Source organism: Lepisma saccharinum, chromosome 24, assembly GCF_977018435.1.
Source record: "Lepisma saccharinum chromosome 24, izLepSacc3.1, whole genome shotgun sequence".
In the NCBI taxonomy this organism is placed as follows: domain Eukaryota; kingdom Metazoa; phylum Arthropoda; class Insecta; order Zygentoma; family Lepismatidae; genus Lepisma; species Lepisma saccharinum.
In genome coordinates this window covers 40,831,260-40,853,176 of record NC_139252.1, presented here as the reverse complement: position 1 = coordinate 40,853,176, position 21,917 = coordinate 40,831,260, and the positions used below count along the sequence as shown (strand labels likewise).

At 38.7% G+C, this 21,917-nt stretch overlaps 1 protein-coding gene across 1 annotated transcript; it reads left to right on the top strand.

Moving 5' to 3' along the window:
* Positions 1 to 248: 248 nt before the first annotated feature.
* LOC145978365 (carbonic anhydrase 3-like) lies at positions 249 to 21,651 on the top strand. Its single transcript, XM_083110967.1, has 8 exons — positions 249 to 344; positions 4,673 to 4,756; positions 5,851 to 5,889; positions 6,505 to 6,669; positions 10,502 to 10,643; positions 11,512 to 11,617; positions 16,003 to 16,224; positions 21,463 to 21,651. Exons 2-8 carry the CDS (start codon positions 4,705 to 4,707, stop codon positions 21,565 to 21,567), a joined length of 831 nt encoding a protein of 276 aa, XP_082967093.1. The 5' UTR covers positions 249 to 344; positions 4,673 to 4,704; the 3' UTR covers positions 21,568 to 21,651.
* The last annotated feature ends 266 nt before the right edge of the window (positions 21,652 to 21,917 follow it).

Here is a 21,917-nt window from a genome sequence, read left to right as displayed (position 1 = left end):
TTAGAATATTGTTGCAACTCCTCACAGGAACGCATTACCAACAACTGATTTACAGCATTCCTTGATGAATTTATTTTAAAATTATCAACACCATATCACCCACGCGAAGAGCATTGTCTACCTTGACCCAGTGCGTGGTTTTGCAAAATTCAAGAGCTGCTGACAATGAACACGCAAGCTACACACACAGGTTTATGAAACACCCAGCGAGCATTTGCAAATTTCCTACTCTTTTGCTACGTCATGTCAATTTTTCGTCTTCCAGTGGACAATGAGCTTCCTTGAAGAAATGTGATGTGGTCAAAGATACAGCAAGAAAACACTACGCACGTGACTCAAATCAGGTAAGTACATTTACTGATTATACAAATATAGGGTGTCCCCGTGCAATTTTAATCAGCTTTCACTTTTGGATAATTCAAGCAGTTTAGATTGAAACTCCAACAAGTTTCCCCTCTTCCCATTTCTCGCTATGTGCACTAATAACTGAGTTGGCTACCGGAGCGAACTTTTCGATCATCCTGTATTTCTAAGAACTAGGAATGTAAATATCAGCTTCATCAGTGGCATATTTAGAAAATTTGACCTAATTTACCAAAACAATTCTTATTTATTGTATATATTTATTATATATTAATTAGAATAAAAATAAGACACCAATACAGGTATAAAATTAAAACAGATGCCCAAAAACAACCTCAAATTTTTCGGCAATTTGTACATACGTATATGAATGAACACAGTTGGTTTACCGGCGGTAAACCAGGTAACATGGGAGAATACGCCACTGAGCTTCATGTACAGTCAGCGGCAATAAAAATGGACACCGATATCCTGAAATACTCACTTCCCTGCAAGGCACTTTGCGTATTGCATAACTATACGGCGGTTACAGAACTTTCCATTGAAAATTTGGTATTAAAATTAGTTCCTCGCCGCAGAGTTAGGCAACCCACGTAGCGCATTGCAAGGTGTCCCATTTTTGTTGCCAGTGACTATACGTTCATGGATGTTTCAGTTTGTTTTTTATATCCACGTTATGAACAAATAGGTTTATCAGGACTGGACCTACAGTTTAAAGTTGGCTCGGAACTACTATTTACCTTCGCTGGATATCAAACTTGTGTACGTTACGTCAAACAATATTGTGTTTATTTTTTCATTTGTTGTTATAAATTTTACCAAAATATGTTCTCATAATCTACCTAAACCTAACCTAAGTCTAACATAACTTCGGATCCCATTGGCATCCCATTTTTAAAATTTGTACAGTTATTGAGTAATAGTGTATGCATAACATATAATTTTTTGAAAAAATAAGACCCGTTTTGAGAAAATTACTACCAAAATTTTGAAAACACAGTTAATTGTATTCTACCCTGACATAGGCATGTAATATATCTCGTGTGATGGAGCCCTTCAAGACCTTTCCAACGCCGTCTGAATCACTTCTATAGATCCCCTGATTGCCGAAATATTGCAACATAAAGTTAACAAGGTGTAGAAAGAAATGGTCAAAATCTCACGTTTTGGAAATGCAAAAGATATGGATCTGCAACTTTGAATACTTTCGTCCCTCAGGTGGCCCTTTCAATATGCCAAATCTGAAATGAATATAAAAGTGTAAGGTTGACTACCTTGTTGATTTCACGTGTAATAACCCTTATCTTTCAGTGTTCTATATGTAGTACGAACTCACGTAGATAGAAGCTGGTATTTCCATACATTGAATTGTAAACAGTGTAGTAAGGTCAAAATAAACACATGCTATTTTACTATTAGAAGGCGTTTGTGTCCAGCCCCTGGCGACAAGGGAAGGAGGCACTCATTATTAGGAAAGAAGATAAAAACGAGAAAGTAGTTAACACGAGTTTGCACCTTGATAAGAAAACACGCAAAACAAAACTGTAGCCACTTTGTGACAGTTTATAATCTACTTGATTTTCAACTTTTCGGAATGTTAACAACTGGACAGCAGTTCTTCGATACTCTTGCCAGAAGACGGCGGTAGGTTTCAGATTGTCTGGTATTATTATTTTTTTCCTTTCTGCTTTATGGTCTGAGACTACCGGGTTCGATGCTAGGCGGAGGCATATTTCAAGTCTTCGTATCCCACTTTAAGCAGTAGCTAGTACAATCACGGACATTGCTGGGTTGTAAACATCCCATTGACTTTCATTAGAATCGTTACGACTCAGGAGTGTCTGCGTCTGTACAGAAAGTAGACTTTAAACAACACTTTCTTATCATTATGAACAACAAAGTTCTTCATAACAACGTGTTAACTGAAGAACTTCGATGGAAATAAGAACTTCGGTAACGCCAACGGTTTCTGGACGGCTTTGCTTAAAGTATCGGGATCACTGAGCCCTTGACTTACCATAATATGTACGTGCACACATCACACACCTTTGCTTAAATATCTGCACAATTAATCAACAATGTTCCATACCATTCATAACAAGACTTTGAACTTAGCAATTGATAGGAAGTAAAAATAACGACATTTTCACGAATTTAGTTGTTCTAAGTTTCGGGAAATACACCGTGTCATCCAAACTTTGGACAAATTTATACTTTCGATTAAAATTAGTGCTTTAGTGTATGTTGTGTTTCTTCTTCTTTGTAAGTATATCGTGGCGGCGAAGACGAATGATTAATTCATGAGTGGATGACACGACTACTATGATATTCTTGAGATAATGGCTAAAGCTTACAAAAAGGCGGATATGGGAGACACCCTCATCTTTTTTGGATTTCATTTTCCTGAAGAAAATATCGTTATCTTTTCAATATTCCATTCATATTTGCAATCAAGATCTAGTGTATATTTACAAATTCTTTGATCGCAATCGTGTCTTGTTTGAAATAAATAGTTACGACCTTGAATGATACAGTGTGATGATCATTATAACATTTAAAGAGGTCTATTTTTAGAAATGAGCATTCAATAATTTTAAAAAAAATGTATATTGTGTATATATATATATCATATAATGTATATTGTGTGCTACATCATACAACAATGCGATTACTTCAAGATCCAATCAAGTTGTTTGTTAGATTATGGAACTACCTGAATGCACCATCCCAGGAGAGGAGATATTGTGCTTCTAGGAGGTTTTCGGCATGAAAGAGCGAGGGAGATGGTGACGAAGGTTGAAAAGCAAATAGAATAAGCACCATACGAAGAACTGGTCTGCTTTTGCGATGAAGCAGACGAGCAGTGTGTGTCTACAAGAGCATCCAAGAATGTTATTACTAGGGACACAAATTTATGGTAAATAAAAACAGAGGAGAGCGGTAAATAAAATGTTAGTTCAGCGGTATATACCAGCGGTGAAAAAAAAATTGCACACACTTTTTCATTATGAGAGGAAACAACATACAAAAGAGCTATAAATTGATAAACTACTTCATTTTTATATACTGTACACATGCACAAGTACTTAGCTGTCCAACCAAAAAGAAAACATCAACACAAAATCACTTCATTTCTAAATTGCATATCTCAAGTGATTTATTCATTGTATGTATTTAAAGGATATCCTTTCTGTCCAACAAATAAAATAATCACTACTGCACATACACAAACACATGTTAAAAATCACATGATGATAAACAAAATTCATTCACGACTGAACACCAATGACACCACTGTTTCCCTTGATGTGCGGGAACAGACTAATCTTATCGCTGCTACAGCTAGCAAGTTCAATGAAACTGGAAGTTGAGTAGACATTCGGGGGAAGAAAGGAATGCAGCTTGACAGGGAACGAAGTTTTCGAACTGAGATTATGTGCATGGGAAATTCCAATTTGCAGCGTCTTCCTGATGTGATCGAAGATAAAACGTTCTTCAGCTGCTAGTGGTACGAAACTTTAGGCAAACGTTTCGTTACAAATCGACAGTTTGCGCGCGCAACCTCGATTGCCGGTTTTTGCGCGTTTTCTACGTTTTCACGGTTATTTCGCGAAAAAGCGTTCATTTCGTGGAAAAGCACACATTTCGCATTACTTCGCGAATAAAACTCATGCATATTTCATCACTGGGGGTGTAGTTACGTGCAGAATGTTCAAAATTGAATCTTTTTTCACATTTCGCGATTTCGCGCATCGCGAAAATTCAATGTCCCTAGTTATTACAGAGAGTATTCATTAACTTGTTTCAGTGTATAATTAAATAGTGTAGAAAAGTGAAAGTGGAATATATTATATGAAAGCAAATGTCATTATTTTTTCTATGAATGAAGGCATCTGAAGAGAGTCATCGTAGCTTATTATTCTACCGAAATATTGAGATCGGTAGTTAATTTTGACAAGGTGACGTCACAAGATAGAACTAAGCTGGGAAGGAACCAACCTTCCATTAACACATTTCACACTTTAACCAGTGCAATTAGTCACCCCACTATCAATCATTCCAACAGCATTTCCCTTAACCGGAACTGGAAGTCAAGCTCCTCTCCTGGTATGGTACATCTAGGTAGATCTACATCCTGACAAACTACTTGATTGGTCTTGGTGGTAATGACATATTAATTATTACTTAAACATATCGAAAAAAATATATTAGCAATAATGACGATACACAGTTCTTCAAGAACGTAACAAGAAATGTTAATACTTGAAAACGTAACTCAAGCGAAAGTTTTCGAATTATTTACTTTCAGCATAAGAACTATTACAAGAAGCCGGGGTTACTATGGAAGTTGAGTACTCCTTTCTACTTTTGATGCTAGTCCTCTCTATCAGAGGTAAGTTGATGATGTCAGATAATTTTAAACCAATGTTTGCTAATAACATTTATTAATTTACGTCTTGTTTTCTTAGTTTTATACCCTGTAAAAAATATATCATAATTTTACTGTGACTTGGGCGAGAAACATCATAGTAACAAAAGACACCCATTGAAAAATTAATGAATTAGGAACATCGAGAATTGTTTACAGTTCTTATGTGTGGAGTAAGGACCCGCGGTGGCACTGTCTGACTGTCACGGGTTCGATTTCTGGGTGGGTGATCTAAAGCAGGAATTATTCTGACCTTGTTCCTGCATAAGCGGCTGTGGCGTTCACCCAGCCTCTAATTAATGGGTACCTGTGAGCAATCGGGGGAGGAGTAAAGGCGGCCGAAGCATGTTGCTGATTACATGGTTTCCATCGAGAATGTGGGCTCTACCTCCATATCCCCTTATGGTCAATAAGCACGGGAAAATTTAACTTGTTAATTGCATTTAGATTTACAGCAATTTTAATATCAACATTAAAGTGATAATTGTTAGATTTTTACATTAGAGTTAAATATCAAGCAACTATTACGAACAAGTAACGTATTTCCATAACAGTTTAATAACTACATATCATATTAAATTAGAACGAAGTTATCTAGTACTTTTCCAGTGCTAAACACGTATATTATTATTATTATCATCATCATCATTTACTTGGGGGTTACCGCCCTTTCCAGGTTCTAACATAGCAATTTGCTGTACATAATTATTCATATTTGTCTTTTATCTTGTTTTCTTAAACTCCCTGTTCTTATTCCACCTTAAAAATGATTAATTACGGTGAAGTACACTCAGAAATTATATCATTCTTACAGAAAATCAACTATAGGTTGTTTACAATGCATCTTCAAACAATTTTCTATGAACATTTCTTTCCTATAAGAGTTATATGTCTTCTTTTCATTTTCACATAAAATACCCAGAAAGATTTAATATGGAATATGAAATATTAACTGCAATGCAATAAAAATAAACATATAATATGGTATTTGCGTATTGTTTCTCTGCTAAAGCATTTCATAATTATTCTATTTTTTGTTCTTTTTTTAACTTTTGCAGGTCAAGAAGATGAAGGATATTCGTACGAAGGAGAAAATGGTAATTTTGGATTTAAAAAATTCAAATTATTAGAGTAGAATAGAGTCTCTGAAAATAATTGCACTTGCGTGAATTTCAAACACATTTCCTAAGGGCCTTACTCACGCACGCACACACCTATATATGGAATGTAGCCCACTGTACAAGATTTTATCAAGCACTTCTTTCTACACAAATATGATCACAATTATCACAACGTGTACAGTGGAATGCACCAATATTGCTTGGTAAATTTTCCATGACTATAATTAATTTATTTTTCTCTTGCATACCATGTGTTTTTAAGGAATAGATTCTTGTGTGTGTTTGTGCAGAGATTGTCAGCAGCTTGTTTAACATTCTGTTTCAATTATTGAAGCTCTCATTGTGAAAAATAACGGAAATGAACTTGGCGGTGGACAATTTGCATGGTTATACTTATGCATCCTGCTCTACACTCTTAACTCTGTAATACCAACTATCCTGGCATATATTTTAAAGTAATATAATAGCATACTGCTGGCAATTGAATTTATTAAACAGTATACATTCCACAAATATACTAAAATTGTGCTTGCGTTAATTTTAGATACCATTTTTAAATAAAGAAGTGATTTATGTTGTTTTTAATACTAGGACCGGATAACTGGCCCCAAATGTATGATGCATGTGGTGGAGATAATCAATCACCAATCAACATCAACTTTCGGGATTTGGTAATGGTTCACGAACAACCTCTGCAATGGTCGAACTACGACCAGGTTCCCGAAACCATGCAACTGGAAAACAACGGACATACAGGTATTTGTGTCTTATTTATTTTGGGTCACTCTTCTGTCACTTTAGCTATAGATCTTTTCAGTTCTCACGGCGGGCGCTCTAGAAGCTGGCAAATGAAGTGGGGATCCGACCAATCCAGCGTTATAAGGAACGCAGCAACCTGTACAACGAGGTACGCGTAGTACTAATTTCCGCCATGTCGTATCTCTCGGCGTCACCGCTGTAGTCTGGTTGGTCTCTGGCGATTTCTCCGCTTCCCACTTCCCTTGCCAACTTCTATAGCGCCCGCCGTAAGAACTGAAAAAGACCTATAGTAGTGGCGATGAGGGTGAGTGATGAATACATAATATTGATGAAGAGATACAGAGGAACTCCCATGTCCAGGCCGAGATTCGAACCTGGAACATACCGTGGGGACATCGTGAGACGACCCACTCAATACGTTTGGTTATGGCTGGGCAGACGTGTGTGTGTGTACGCGCGCTTTGGTATATCCATCATTAGTTGAAAGAAATTGCCAGCATTACGAGGAACTTTTTCATTGCGAGGTAATTTACGCGGTTCCTTGGAACGAGAAAGCATATTATTTAATATTATGGCTGAACGGACAAAGGAAAATTCAATTTCGTGGTATTAGTCGACGAAGGGGAACGGGATCTACATTTTGATACATGGTAGAACCACGTAGACAATTGTGTTCGGAGTTATGCTAGAAAATAGTGCATTTTTTATTATTCCTCTTTCCGGAGAATTGTACCTCCACGTGTGTTTCAGGTGTGTTAGGGCTCCTCTCAACGCCACACTCAGATTCCCAGTATACTTGCGACGTATATTACGTGTAAAAATTTCAGCCCAATCGGAGCACTTTTTTAAGTTCCTCGCTTTGCGCGTGAAAAGTACAGGGTCTTCTTAATGTAGGGTAGGAACACAGATGTGTGTGAACTAAAATAATCATTACACACACACATACACAGACAGACAGAGAGAGAGAGAGAGAGAGAGAAGAGAGAGGTGTCTGGATCCAAAAATTAAAACTTATATTCGAAAGACTTATTTATCCTGTTTTATATGTATCACTGTATCAAAACAAATGCCCAAGATTTCACTTGAAACTGTTCACACCCTCTAATCCTAATAGCAACAACAACAATAACAACAAGATGATTAAGAAGTGGGAATACGTTAAAGTGTAAACGTATTAATCCGCACAGTACACACTGGAAGTTGAATTCTTTCAGATTTTGCAGGTTAGGACTCCTAGTACTGCACAAAAACTGTAATCGTCTGTGTTGAGTACCGTTATAGAGCTTCGATCTTTTTGCATGTAGATTTTTGTTCTCAGATATATTTTACTCTCTGGTAAAGATGAGTTTCAATCCAGACGCATTTTGTTTTCTACCACGAGCAATATTTTGTAGTTGAGATGCAGTGGCGGTTATTCAGGTGCAATAGGTGGAGTGGCACTCCAGCACATATTAATATACGTATAAAAGGTTTTTATTAAATTATCCTTATCGCGTATGTTAGTATTAAAAGAAACTTATATGTGCACTGTAGTCTGTTGTAGCCTGTTTCGCGGCGCACACCCTCGACAACAGCTTCTGCCGCACCGATCCACCCGGAAGTGCAGAGCTTTAGCTGGGGAAGAAATATTCAGGCGCACAAATGTAGCCGTGTTACGTTCGTTGTCATGTCAATCGTGACGTCACTGCTCCGGCTTCAAGCTTTGCTATTACGCGACAGCAGAGCTACGGGCAGACACAGCATCCTACTGCACTTGCCTTCGAGGAGTTAAACTGAGTGTGTATTGTTATATGTGTCTTTTCCTTTCGTGTAGTTGTAATAGAAATATGAATCCTGTTTATGATTTAGTGTGCGTTTTGTTAGAAACTCTATTTTCTTATTAGATGAACGAAGATAAGAATGATGTTTTACATTATCACATTTTTAGTCTACTAGCCCTTCACCTAACTTCAGAGTCAAAAGCCGTCACTGCTAAGAATGAGTTTCTGTCTCCGTATAAAAACGGAACTGGTGCTATGCTAATACCCTAATTACTAACGAATGTAGAAATGAAATTTTATTGACCATAATTTAGGTCTTTTATCATCACCCACCACAAAATGCACTAAATGACGTTCAAAACGCTACACAGGTATGCAAATAACCTATACCGTGTTACGCGAGTGCGCTTCAAGAGGTGGTCCCTTCCACCCTCCGAGTAAGGTGGCATGGTTACAGTGTTGCCAGTAGCCACCCTCTCTCCGCATTCTGCCAAACCTGAATTGTACGGCATTTTCGTCCCGTAACGTCTCGCTTATTTACGCATATATCTTTAGCATGTAGACAATTATATTTATATTGCATAACGAGTACTAACCTGTGTTATAAGAGTTGTTCAAAGATGTTCACGCGCTATCTCGACCCATAGCCAAAACGAACGCTCTATATAGACAAAAAAAATCTGATCAATTTTACACTGGAAGATGCTCACAACAAATACTTCTTGTTTTCTTAAAATTCTGTCCACCGATTACTTCGGATATGCAAAATATAGCAGGTATTAATTAGATACTGAAACAATGGCAATATTGAAAGGTAGTGCATCGAGTGGGGACAGAGAAAGCAATGGTTACAAACGGATGGCAGGCGAGCGTGCTCTTCACCCGCCTATTAAAAAGTAAAAACTTTAGTTGTACAACAGGCTGGCTACCAGTGGCAAAGCGTCCTATGAGGCCCGGATATATTTGTCTATAACGGATTATTTTATTACTTATAAATTTCATTAAACGACGCTTAATAAAAGAAAACTGAAATTCTAGGTCTTCCGATAATTACCGCAAGTTTGCAACCCTGCCTGGAACCGTATCTGCGCATTCAGCGAGGCCCGCCTGAGAGTGCCTCAGCTGGTCCCATAACAACCTATGTGATTCGTGCGGGAAAGCATAATTTCAGGGGCGCGTTCGCCTGTACTGTAACCTGAGAGGCCGGCCTCTTTTCTCTCTCTCACCCTCTCTCCCTGACTTCCGAAGAGTGCCGATCATGTACGAGCGCGTGACGAAGCAGGCAGTGGACGTACAGAGCTTGTTGAACTTGGCATTCTGCCATTTTTGGCTAATTGGGAAGATGAGAATGAGCGATAATATGATGACATTGAAGAAGGGACACTCACAAAGAACACCTATGCCCAGGTGGGGATTCGAACCTGAGGTCCTTGTCGTAGCACGCTGTTATAACCAATCCGCCGCGGAGGTCATCATTAAAAAGAAATAAACGCTAAGTGACGATGAAGTGATCCATTTCTTTAATGCGAGAAACATTTACAATACTGTTATTGAAGTAGCAAATAATTTTTACGAGCAGCTTTAATCTAACAAATGTAAGATTGCTAGGGCCTGACAGAACGGCTTTTTCATTGGGTGACGCGTGGTCAGAACATCGAGTCCCATCGTCACTGTTTTTTGACCTTCGAGACAGAAGCGCCTTTTTTCTCAGATATCTAATCGAGACTAGATTAAAGTAGAATCTGAACCAATGCCTCCAGGAGGAATCGAACCTTCTACTTCTTGATTATAAGGCGAGAGCGTTAATCACTACATTATCCTTTACAATCACTATCCCGACTTTTTCGAACAGTAGTAGACGAGATTCAGGCAATATGTTATCTTTTATTTTGTAGGGGCTATATTTTAACATACTACCGTTAAAAAAAAAAAATCACATCTTCCCCTCCCCCCAATCCCTGCTCCGTCCTGTGCCTACCCTTCCAGAGACAGCACGCTTCGCCACTGCTGGCTACATATATGAAAGTATACATTTACAAGGAAAGCAATAACCGCAATTATTCTTACAGTAAGGTTAACTGTACCGAATCCAGACCCTCCATATGCACTCACAGGGGGAGTTCTTAATGGCGTCTACACATTCTATGATCTGCATTTCCATTGGGGCGAGACCAACACCAATGGAAGCGAGCACACATTTTCAATGAAAAGGTGAGTATTCGTTTCTTTAAACATACTTTAGCCTAGTGAAATTAGACACTTTCACCCCAAGCCTGAGAAGATAGAAGGACTTCCCATATACAGCTAAATCTTTATATATTTTAATCATGTTTTAATATCAGTTACAATTGGCGGCAAGTAAGGGGGACTTGGGGGCGGGGCATTGGCCCCCAATTTGGTCACTTTTTGCCTCCGCACCATGGTCTGTTAATGTTAAGCCTTGTTCACCAAGAAAAAGTAAACTGTCCTTGCCCTCCCACTTTTTGGCAGCCAATCGCCGCTACTGTGGCTTACATAAATGAGTTAGTCTCAAAATGATTAATTAACTGTAACTGAGTTACAATTCAAAATGATTAACTGTAAATGAATTGCATTTCAAAATGATTAATTGTAACTGAGTTACATTTTTAAAATGATTAACTGTAACCGAGTTATATTTTTATTGATTGATTGATTGAGTTGATGTTTTAAGTCCACTTAATCGGGACTGGACCTACAGTTTAAAGTGGGATCTGAACTACTATGTGCCTCTACCAGGTATCGAACTCGGGACCCCTTGATTACAAGGCGACGATGCTACCACTACGCCATCGGGTAGGCCCTAGAGTAATATTTTTAAAATGATTAACTGCGTAACTGAGTTATTTATGCAAGGTGTTAAATCAGTGGTTAAGATATAGTAACCAGTTAAATCACTTCCTGAAATAATATGCATATTTAGTACTAAGTTCATTTTAAACCAAATTAACAGTTTAAAGAAAACAGCAAGTGTGAATCGGTCACCGCAGTTCCTCTGTGGTGCGAAAAGATGTGTTGTCTTTATGTGAAACTGAAATATTAAAACCTATCTTTCTTTCAGTTCAGCGTTAGAAGGGCATGCAGTGCATTACAAGATGGAGTATGGAAGCTTCGACAATGCTCTCAACTACAAAGACGGGGTTGTTGTTGTTGGTTACTTCTACGATGTAAGTTGCTACACACGGTAGCCTTTGAATCGCTAATTTCCTTTTTGCATTTCTTCACATTGTTTTCTACTTTCAGCTTTCGGTTATTACTTTTTCCGATTACGTACGAAGGGGAGAGCTGATGGGGCTAAAACCCCTCAGAAATTTTAGAGAATCTAAATTTTCAAATTAAAGCAGTGAAATCTGGAAAATCAAATTGGTGAATGCTACTGCACTTAAAAATCACACACAACTACCATTTTTGTTTTTGTTTTTGAACAACGTTCAAAACGAAGGTTAAAAATGGTAAAAAACTAAATATTTCATTGTATATTCCAACTCCCCTAAAAATATTAGTCATTAACTTGTTTAGTTCAGTTTGGTAATTTCTTGATTTGGTGTATTATTTTAATATCTTTGTATTTCATCCCTATTTTCGGTTTCCCCTCTCTACATTTTCTTTTTCTTATCAGCTCACGATTAGTACTTTTGTTCTGTTTGTATAGCTACCATAATCACCATTGTTATTAGTTTATTCGCTTTGTATTACTACCATTGTACTGTCAAACTTTGCTGTACGCAGATGATATAGTGCTCATTGCAAATACAGAGGGCAAGCTGCACTGTACTAGAATGGACAGAAGAAACATTAAAGGAAAAAGGGATGGTGGGTAATCAAAGTAAGAGCAAAGTATTGAAGATGAGCAGAAGAGAAGATGAATTAGAAAACCTAAACGTAAACTGTAATGGAAAACAACTTGAGCAGGTCCCAAGCTATGAATACCTTGCAACAATACTTAATCAAAATGGGGAAATAGAGCGAGAAGTCTCAAATCATGTCCGAAAAGAAAATAATGCATACTATCAATTGAACCAGACAATATTTGGAAAACGAGACATAGCAACAAGAGCCAAATTACAAATATATAAATCAGTGATAGAACCAATACTATTGTATGGAAGTGAAAGCTGGCCAATGAAAGGAAAGGAACTTAGTAAGATAAGAACTGTAGAAATTAAGTGCTACCGAATGATGATAGGAAAAAAACAAGACGAGAAGAGCTGGAGCAAACATCAACTGAAAACCATCTCATCAAAAGACAGATGAAATGGTTAGGCCACGTAACCAGAATGGAGGAAGAAAGGAAACCCAAGCAGTTCTTGGAGGCAAGACCAGAAGAAAGAATACACAGGGGCAGACCAAGGAAGACATATGAGAATATGGTGCAATGGTGCAGGAAATAGGAAGGAAAAGAGGGAAGACATTCCAAGAAATAAAGAAGATGGCCAAGAACAGATGAGAATTGAGAAAGTGGGTCAAGGCATCCCCGACGCTGTAATGGCATAATGGGCAGATAAAGAAGTATTACTACACTTCAGGCTTTGATTATTACTTTACTTGCGTTGTATCGCTGCTATTTTGTTTTCGTTTATGCCTTTAATATATTTAAATTGATTATCTACATTTGGTCATCCCTTTGCTCACTTTGCATTGCTATTCTGAACTTTGGTTATTATTTTCTTCTTCTGTTGCTAACCTCTACAGCACGTAGACTACCAGAAGTTGGGGGAAGTGGAGGGTTCTGAGACGAAATGTTTTAATATGGAACTTGAACACAACTAGAGAGGCCAAACAAACACTATTAATGTTATTTTGAGTGTTTTTATGTACTCGTTTTTAATTCACAGGAGAGATGGCCACACACATCGTTTCAGAAATTACCAAAATTTCACGTTATATTCCATTTTCAGAAATTGTGACATGATCCATTGAAACAAGACCAAATTAGGGTTGGGTTAAAAATATAACACTATCAGTAGAATAAAAAATATAGGTTTTTCAGCCAATTGATTCTTAGGTGGGCCAGCTCTACTCGAATAACCTTGATAATAACAATACATTAACAATAAAAATAATAGTTTTTATTAGTTAATAATAATGTGTGTTATTTGATAATTGTTGTTCTTATTATCATAATTATTATTATACAATTCAATTGTAATGTCAAGGCCTGACAACCCATAGGAAAATTTTGGATAAGTCGAGAGGCGGAATTTTGAGCCTAGGTTGTGCCTCACATGATACTCGTAAAGGAGATCTTGGGATATTTGCTTTGGTAGGTGTCTTAGTTTCAATCAAAATTTTGTAGGAAACAGTTTTTGGTATGGGCCACCACATTCGAGTGAGCACACTCCAACTCGACGCAAATTATTCCCTTGAAAGAAAGGCAATAACGTAGAGGAACAGACAGCGGTCAGCTATTCTACTCCTTAAAAATAACGTGTGGCTGCTTCTTTGTGAGCGTTTCTCAATCAATTTCATCCAATCACCATTCATACTCATTTTCAAGATTAGCCAAGAAAAGCGAGTCGAACAAGAAGAAAAATATACAAAATATTTTATTTTAAGCTTTTGTTTATTGCGTCAATTGTTTTGTATTATATACTAAAATCTACTTCTTGTTATTGATTTTTTTTTAATATTACATACTAATCGTTATTATTACTAATCGTTAGGTAAAGCTTAATCCCTGTTTTTAAATTCATCTCTTCAATTACTATTCACAAGTTTGGTTTGTTACTCAGCCGTAAATTAGAAGAAAAATCTACAATGCAAGCAATATGTACAGTCATCTGCAATAATAATGAGACAACTAGCTCCTTGCAATGCGTTGTGTGTGTTGCCTAACTCTACGGCGATGAGTGAACTGATTATCATATCTTCCATAGCAAGTTCTGCTATCACCGTGAGTTATATATAGCTATACCAGAGGCGTGGCGTGCATGTAGCCGGTGTTAACGCAGGTAACAGCAAAATGTAAAGAATTAAACAGTTGTTTCAATAAAATGACAACATTGTTAAATACGTTAATGAACACCGTTGCCGTCGAGTAGATATTGCCTAGGACATTTTTCCTGCAGCCGACAGAAGCGAAGAGGGAGGCCGTTCCGCTACCCTGCAGAGGCAACACGGGAGAAGAGGCCGCCAATGCAGAGAAAGAGCGGGGAAGGACTTTGGGGTATACAGGGTGGGAAATAACCTTTTGCTAGAGGTCTGCAGGAAAAAGTATCAACAATTAAGAAATTATGGTAATACCAAATGTTTACTACGACAATTGTGGTTACAAAAACAAAATTAAAAGTTAGTTCACGACAAAGCACCTTGCTTCAAGACAAATGCTGAAACCAAGACCTTCTTCGGCGAAGTGGCATTGACTTCTTCAGCAGTTCTGAATGGCCGGGTGCATCACCGGACCTGAATGCAGCTGAGCACTTTGGGGCCATTCTGAAGGACGCAGTTGAGTCCTTGATGATAGTGGAACGCAGACCGGACCGCTATTCCCGGCCAACACTCCTTGCACATCTGGAACAAGTCCTCCGTGACATGGAATGGAATACGGACTGTTTACGAATCTTCTGAGCTCGTACCCTGATCGTATTCGTGCTGTGAGAAAAGCAAGCGGCGGACATACTAACTTTTAATTTTGTTTTTGTAACCACAATTGTCGCAGTAAACATTTGGTATTACCATAATTTCTTAATTGTTGTTACTTTTTACTGTGGACCCCTAGCAAAAGGTTATTTCCCACCCTGTAGTGTGCTATGGGGTTATTCATATGCCTGTTAAGGGGCCCTGTTGCCGTTCAGACCTACCGGAGCAGCCAGTGTTGTCACATCGGATTGGCAGAAAAGAGCTAAATCCCTCCTAAAATAGGAATACAATTTCTGTGAAGCAACTAGAGGTAGACTGCAGAGCCAAGGCTGGATTGAACTACAACTGAGACCAGTTAGGTAATAGACGAAAATATAGTTCCTTGCTGTGATTTGTGATTTGTACAAACCTTGCTCCAAAATACTAAGTTGGCAACAACAGTAGTTACGTACAGCTGGGCTTCCCTTCCACAAAGGAGCGGAGGTCTGTCGTCTGCTCAGTGCTCACCACACAAACGTCAAACTGACCCGAGAAAAGTGTGGTTCTTCTTCTTCCCCTTCGCAGCTCATTTCAAAGAAACGGAGACAGATGAAGAATTGACAAAGGTCTACCACTATTCATTGGATTTTCGTGGTAACTGTCTCATGAGTGGTAGTTCTTTGTAGGAGTGTTTGTGGCTAAATCACTGTGCTGATTGCAAAACAAGAACGAAATGAACAAATATCTACCTCGAAGACATGTTTTCTTTACCGAAGGGGGAAGGCGGGTGTAATAACGTCTAGCAGGCATAATTATCGTACTGATAGCTGGTAACACTTTTAAAAAAGTCACGCCACGCCACTTAGCTATACATAACGCATCGCAGGGAAGTGAGTATTTCAGGATGTAGGTTTCTATTGCTGGTGACTATACATACAAGAAACAATAATACAAATAGTACCGCACTAACATATGCTTATTGTTTCTTCGACAGGTATCCGCACCAAATTCCGACATGGAATATCTGACTTCGGAATTTGAGAAAATCAGAATTGCTCACACCACCATATCCATTGAGCCAAGGCCTCTTTCCACGTTTGTGAAAGAACTCAACTACTTGTACCTGAATTACAATGGCTCACTCACCACCCCACCGTGCACGGAGGTTGTCACGTGGTTGCTCTATCCGTTCCCATTCAACATAGGCGGGTCTCAGGTAAGTAAAATAGAACATGGGCCCCACTTAGGTCTATATCGTATCTCCACCATGTTAAGGTCTTGTCTTTACTTTATTAGCATGCTATTGAACTTAAGAGATGTAAGGGGATCTGAACGACTAACTGACTCGCTACATTCTCCTTAACCCACAGACCGGGAGCGAACCCTCCGAAGTTGGGCGATGTCTGGCCATGCAAGGGCTTACCTACACCAAAGTTAAACTACATATAAAGATACAAGGGTTGGATAAAAAGTAATGGCAACACTGGTATAATTGCTACTTGACTGTATTGGCAGAGGAGCACGTGTTACATTCCTTCAATGTAATCGCCCCCCCATCTCTACGACCTTCTGCCACACGTATGGAAGGCGTCGTACACCGTCAGCGCGTCCATCTCTGTCGATGTCCCGCAGTGACCGCCCTATAGCACGTATGATGGCTTCGCGCGTGTCGTAGTGCTTCCCGCCCAGTGGTTCCTTCATTTTGGCAAAAAGGTCGTAATCACACGGTCTCATACCGGTGAATACGGCGGATGTTCCAGTGCCTCCCACTACCAGTTATGCAGGAGCGCCGTCACAGTGTTCGCAGTGTGACACTTTGCATTGTCAAGCAGGATGATGGGGCACCGTGCCAGAACGTGCCGTCGCATCCTTCTTAATGCGAGACGAAGGTGGTGTTGCAAGAAGGTGCAGTAGTAGGCTGCGTTGACCGTCTGCCTAAGAGACGTTGTTCTTCTTGCCTAAACATATTGTTAGGGCGCTTGCACTCTTGTCATCTGCTTCAGAGCACTGCTGTTTTTGACTGAATAACATACAATCGCACCCCCACTCACTATACTTCCTCGTCTGACATTCCTTTATCAACCACGAAACGGTTGTGGCGCTGTGACTCGCCCCTTTCACGGGACAGCAGTGTTGCCATTACTTTTTATCCAACCCTTGTATATCTGTGGTTAAACTCACACCGCTCAACGTTCCGCACCTGACCACAGTCAACATATAAGAAAGACAAACTACCGACTTACTGCAAGATTCTCTACTCGCACCTCTGTCTGCCACGACCCCTCGATGACTCTCTTCTTCCGCTTTCCTTGCAGAAGTTCCAGACTTCTCCATCTGGAACTAACAGCCGCCGCCTCGCAAGTAAGGAATGCCTTAGCTGGCAAAGCTTGCTGGTGGCTATGAACTTTGTGAGGATAACTTTGGTTCCCTCGGCCAAGTCGTACATGTGGGTCCGGATGGCAGACTCTCGTTTGTCTGCAACATTGCATGTAACAGCAAGGCTGCATTTTGCGTCGTTTCTAGCTTTCGTTCAGCGGGAAATAATTCCTTTTCAGGTTTTATTAATACTCTCAAGTTGCGTATCCAATAAAAATTACATTTATTAAAGAATAACCTTTTAGTAAATAATTATAAAATTTAAAGTGAAAGGCCGGCGAATTTCCGCTTGTCCTCGGTTTATAAAAGTCAACTTAATACGAGGATTCTAGCGGCACTTTGGATCAGTGGCGTACGCAAGGGGGGGGGGTTACGGGGTTTAAACCCCCCCCTTGAGCTTGTGAAATATTATGAAAAATGCTGTGGAAAAAAATTTAAATGGTCAATTTACCACAGTCAAAGATCTGGGGCAATGCTATTACTATTACTACATCTACTACTACTACTACTACTACTACTACTACTACTACTACCACTAATAATAATAATAATAATTTGAATTATTATTTATATGTAGCATGGAGAAAAGCACAGCATTCCAAGCACACGCGTCTTTCAGAGTGATGCCTTGAAAATAAGCACAAGTTCTTGAAAGTGAAATATGAGGGTAACTATGATTTAATAGAGAAATAAAATGTTTTGTATTTCAGTTGCAACAATGTTCAATACTCTGGCGTACGCAGTTTTTTGGGGGGAGGGGGCGGAATAGTAAATGAGGATAACACATGGCTTCGTTTTGGTGGGCAGGATGCATAATAAAATATTTCGTATTTTTGAAGCTTTTCAGTCTATTAAAATTGTATTCAAAGACAAAAATGGTAATCGGGACTCACTTTAAAAGAGGTTTCGTATTTACAAATTTTGATTTTTTAAAGATCTTAACGGATTTTTATTTGAAAATTCTGATTTTCTCAAAATTTTGGTAGGGGCTGTAGCATCATCGGTAGAGGCATGCATATTTCGTTTTTGACAAAAAGAAAACGAAATTTGAAATAACACATTGCAATGTTAATTTTTAAGGTTTCTGAAAGGTGTGAGGTGCATTTTCCTACCCTGTTTTGTCACGAAATGATGCGAAATGAACTGCAAAATGCGAAATAGACTCTTAAACACGAAATTTACAGTTTATATACCGACGCGACACTTTCTGAAGTCTGAAGTATCCTGTGTGTTATGCAATTCACGGAAAATTGATTAATTTTGCTGTAAATATTTGAAAAGCAAAAATGGACTCGTCTATACAGGAATAAAACTTCGTAGTGAACAATTTTGGTATTTTGGGGGGTGCCAGATCCGAAAATTTGGAAATATATAAGATCCGAAATGCCATTAAGGCAGTGTTTCTCAAACTTTTTGCCTGAGAGTCCCCCTTGACATAACTGAATATTTCTGTGTACCCGTTATTAGGGCCGTTATTTAAAGATAATATATAGATAGTTGGGTCATTCCATGTCAAATGATTTGACTCAAATCAATACAATTTCTCTAAAAGTGAAAATTTTACAAGAACAGTGAGACAATCAAGATGTGAATTATCGGGGACATTTATGCGGAGAAGAAGCCGGAAAAATTTCAACCAATTTCGGGAATCTCATCCGGATCTCCCGCGTGATTGTCAGATGCTCTACCGACCAGACCACCGCAGCTTCTTGGATGAGTTCCATACTTTAATTCTTTCAATTTATTTTAATATATTTTCTTGTTTTATGGATTTTCTTCACCCTTAAAATGTCACCTCGTTGACCAGACAAAAAACAACAACAAAAACAAAAAAATGCTCCCACGATTTGATAAAAATTGAATGATTAGAAAGTAATTTCTTTCTATTGTTTTCATAAATGGTATAGTTATGTAGATCTCTACTACATAATAGTAGTAGTGGTATTAGTAGTATTATTAGTAGTAATTCAGCTAATTAATTAATTATAAGTATTATTAATTAATTGTGATTATTATTATTTAATTAAAGTATAATAAATCAAAGGTAATGTGAATTTGGAGAAAGTTTATGATAACCCCCCCCTTGACGAAATCCTGCGTACGCTACTGCTTTGGATTGTATTGAAAAAAAATTCTGTAGCTACAAACTCTTGTAATGATTGAGTTCAATATAATTACTGAATATTACTACATTTGCTTACATAACCAAAGGCTAGCCTGTTTTGAGATCTCTAACTTCGTTCTGAATAGCGCTTTTCCTTCACCCTTTTGTGACCACTTTAATCACTGAATACGAGAGCTCTCATTATTATCAAACTAATCACGTTTCACTTTAGCCATAAGATTTTCACTTCACTTTCCTTTCTGCAAACTCGGATCCAATTTGAAGAAAACTCTTGAACAGCTGACAAAATCTCTTCGAGATGATCACGTCATCAGATCAGACCCATGCTTCTGGGCACACGTTTCCATCGTCCTCGCTGCAGTTTCCGGACCGATCAACTTGGAAAGAACTATTGTCGTGGATTCCGAAAACTCAAAACGAACTTAAAGGATTCTGAGCTTCTTTTGTCAATGCGAGCGCGAAGAAAACTGCGCGGCCTTCCAAGGACTTCCCACGCTCACTCTCTACTGTTCTTAGCGCCAAAAAGTAACTGGCACTGCTGTTTCCCCCGAGACCTAGTCCATTTTCAGGGGTGTTTATAGTTCTTTACTTTAGTCTTTTCGGACAACTTAACAATCGGTCACATGCAGTTACCGGAGCCTACTGTGTGGGAATGAGACTCGTCTACCACGAGAAACTAAGCTGTCGTTTCTCCTCAAATTTCGGCACCCAATCGCAAATATTGCTTACATCACAGAGAAATAAGGGCAGGATGACGTGAGAAAATAGGAAAGAAAAGAAACAAATGAAGAGAAAGAAAGATAGGGCTAAATAAAATAATATCTACTTGGTTTGTTTTACTTCGCTTTTCTGCCACTTTTCACTAATCTCGAAGATGAGGAGAAGGGATGATGTGAAATTGATGAAGGGGCACTCACAAAAGACGTTCATGCAAGAGACAATAAGCAACAAGATAAAAATTAATAACTAAATCTCTAGCCTTTCTTAAACCCGAAGATTTACGGCTGCAGCAACACGAACCTTCCATTCGTGTCATTCCCTCAGGAATGGGGAATCTTACTTGGTTGATGTAAAGTACTCTCTATCATGGCAAGCCTGATGGTAAGACGGAAGAGGGTCACTTACATACACTTGAATGGCAAAACACAACACCTGAGTTTAAACCCCTACAGATTGGATCAGCATGCAGAAAAGAAATACCTGTCTCTCGCTGTGGAAGTGTTCCTTCGTAGCGTCGAACCGCGGACTACTTATAACAAGGAGTCCGTTTTTAATCCAAGTCTGGCAAGCCCAAACTCCTCTCTCCTTCTCTGACTAATAATCTCCAATTGACTGCTGGCTTAGAACTGACCACTGACCTCTCTTCCAACAGATATTTATTCAGATTCAATTTACTTAATAATGCCGAGTCAGACCTCAGGCCTCTTCCTTGGTTGCGATTGTTGACACCCGTTTACAATGCTGGCGATCAAGGAAGCCTGGCAATGTCTGACAAGACATTCCTTACGTGGTTGTAACAATTTCCTGATAGAAAAGGTGATGGGTAAATGTGTGTGGTTGTAGAGTTCGTTGAATGTTACATTTAAGAGATCCTACGGATTGTTGCGCCTTTGTCCTTATCTGTGCAAGATCAATCCAATCTTTTCCATCCTTACCGATTTCCTTTAGGTCCATCTCAACGTTATCTCTCCATCTTCGTCTTGGCCTTCCTGCGGGTCTCTTACCATCAGGTTTCCCAACAAGAATCCTGTAAAATATTATTTCCTCTCCCATTAATAATATGTAAACATTTTCCATACTCAAGGGCCTCCTCCTCAATTGACTCTCCGTGGGCGAAAATCATTTCTCTACACGCATAAGCTAATATTATTTATTTAATAAATTTATAAAATGCTATGCCTTTTGCTCTGGAGAAGGGGAAATTAAATAGTTAATTGTTCCTTTTATTCGCAGATGGAGGAGTTTAGGATGTTGCAGGAAAGCAATGGCGATCCAATAAAGAGAAATATCAGACCAGTCCAACCTTTGAATGGGAGGAGCGTTAACGTCGTCACCTAGCCTGTGGAGGCTTTGTCATAGATCCAACCGTGTGAAGTTGGAATCTTGGAACACTAGAAGCTTTCATCACATTAGGCATGACATTCAAAGGCATGCCGATTCTATTGTGTTCACTCAAAAATATCTGCGCGCGAGAGCGAGCACACATACACACATACCATCACACACGAACACATGAATATATGAGTATAAACCGGGTGTCCCCATATAACAGCTACAAACTTTCACAGCCCGTAGAGTGTATTTTGCTGATGAAAACAGGCAGATATGTTGGGCACATTTATCAAGGAATTTTTAGAGATTAGCGCATACTACTTCTAGCATGATTGGAATATCAAACTGTACTGTTA

Coding starts and splice junctions, on each gene's coding strand:
- LOC145978365 (XM_083110967.1), top strand. CDS start 4,705: ATGGAAGTTGAGTACTCCTTTCTACTTTTGATGCTAGTCCTCTCTATC. Junction 5,890..6,504: donor TTCGTACGAAGGAGAAAATG/GTAATTTTGGAT, acceptor TTTTAATACTAG/GACCGGATAACTGGCCCCAA. Junction 10,644..11,511: donor CACACATTTTCAATGAAAAG/GTGAGTATTCGT, acceptor TCTTTCTTTCAG/TTCAGCGTTAGAAGGGCATG.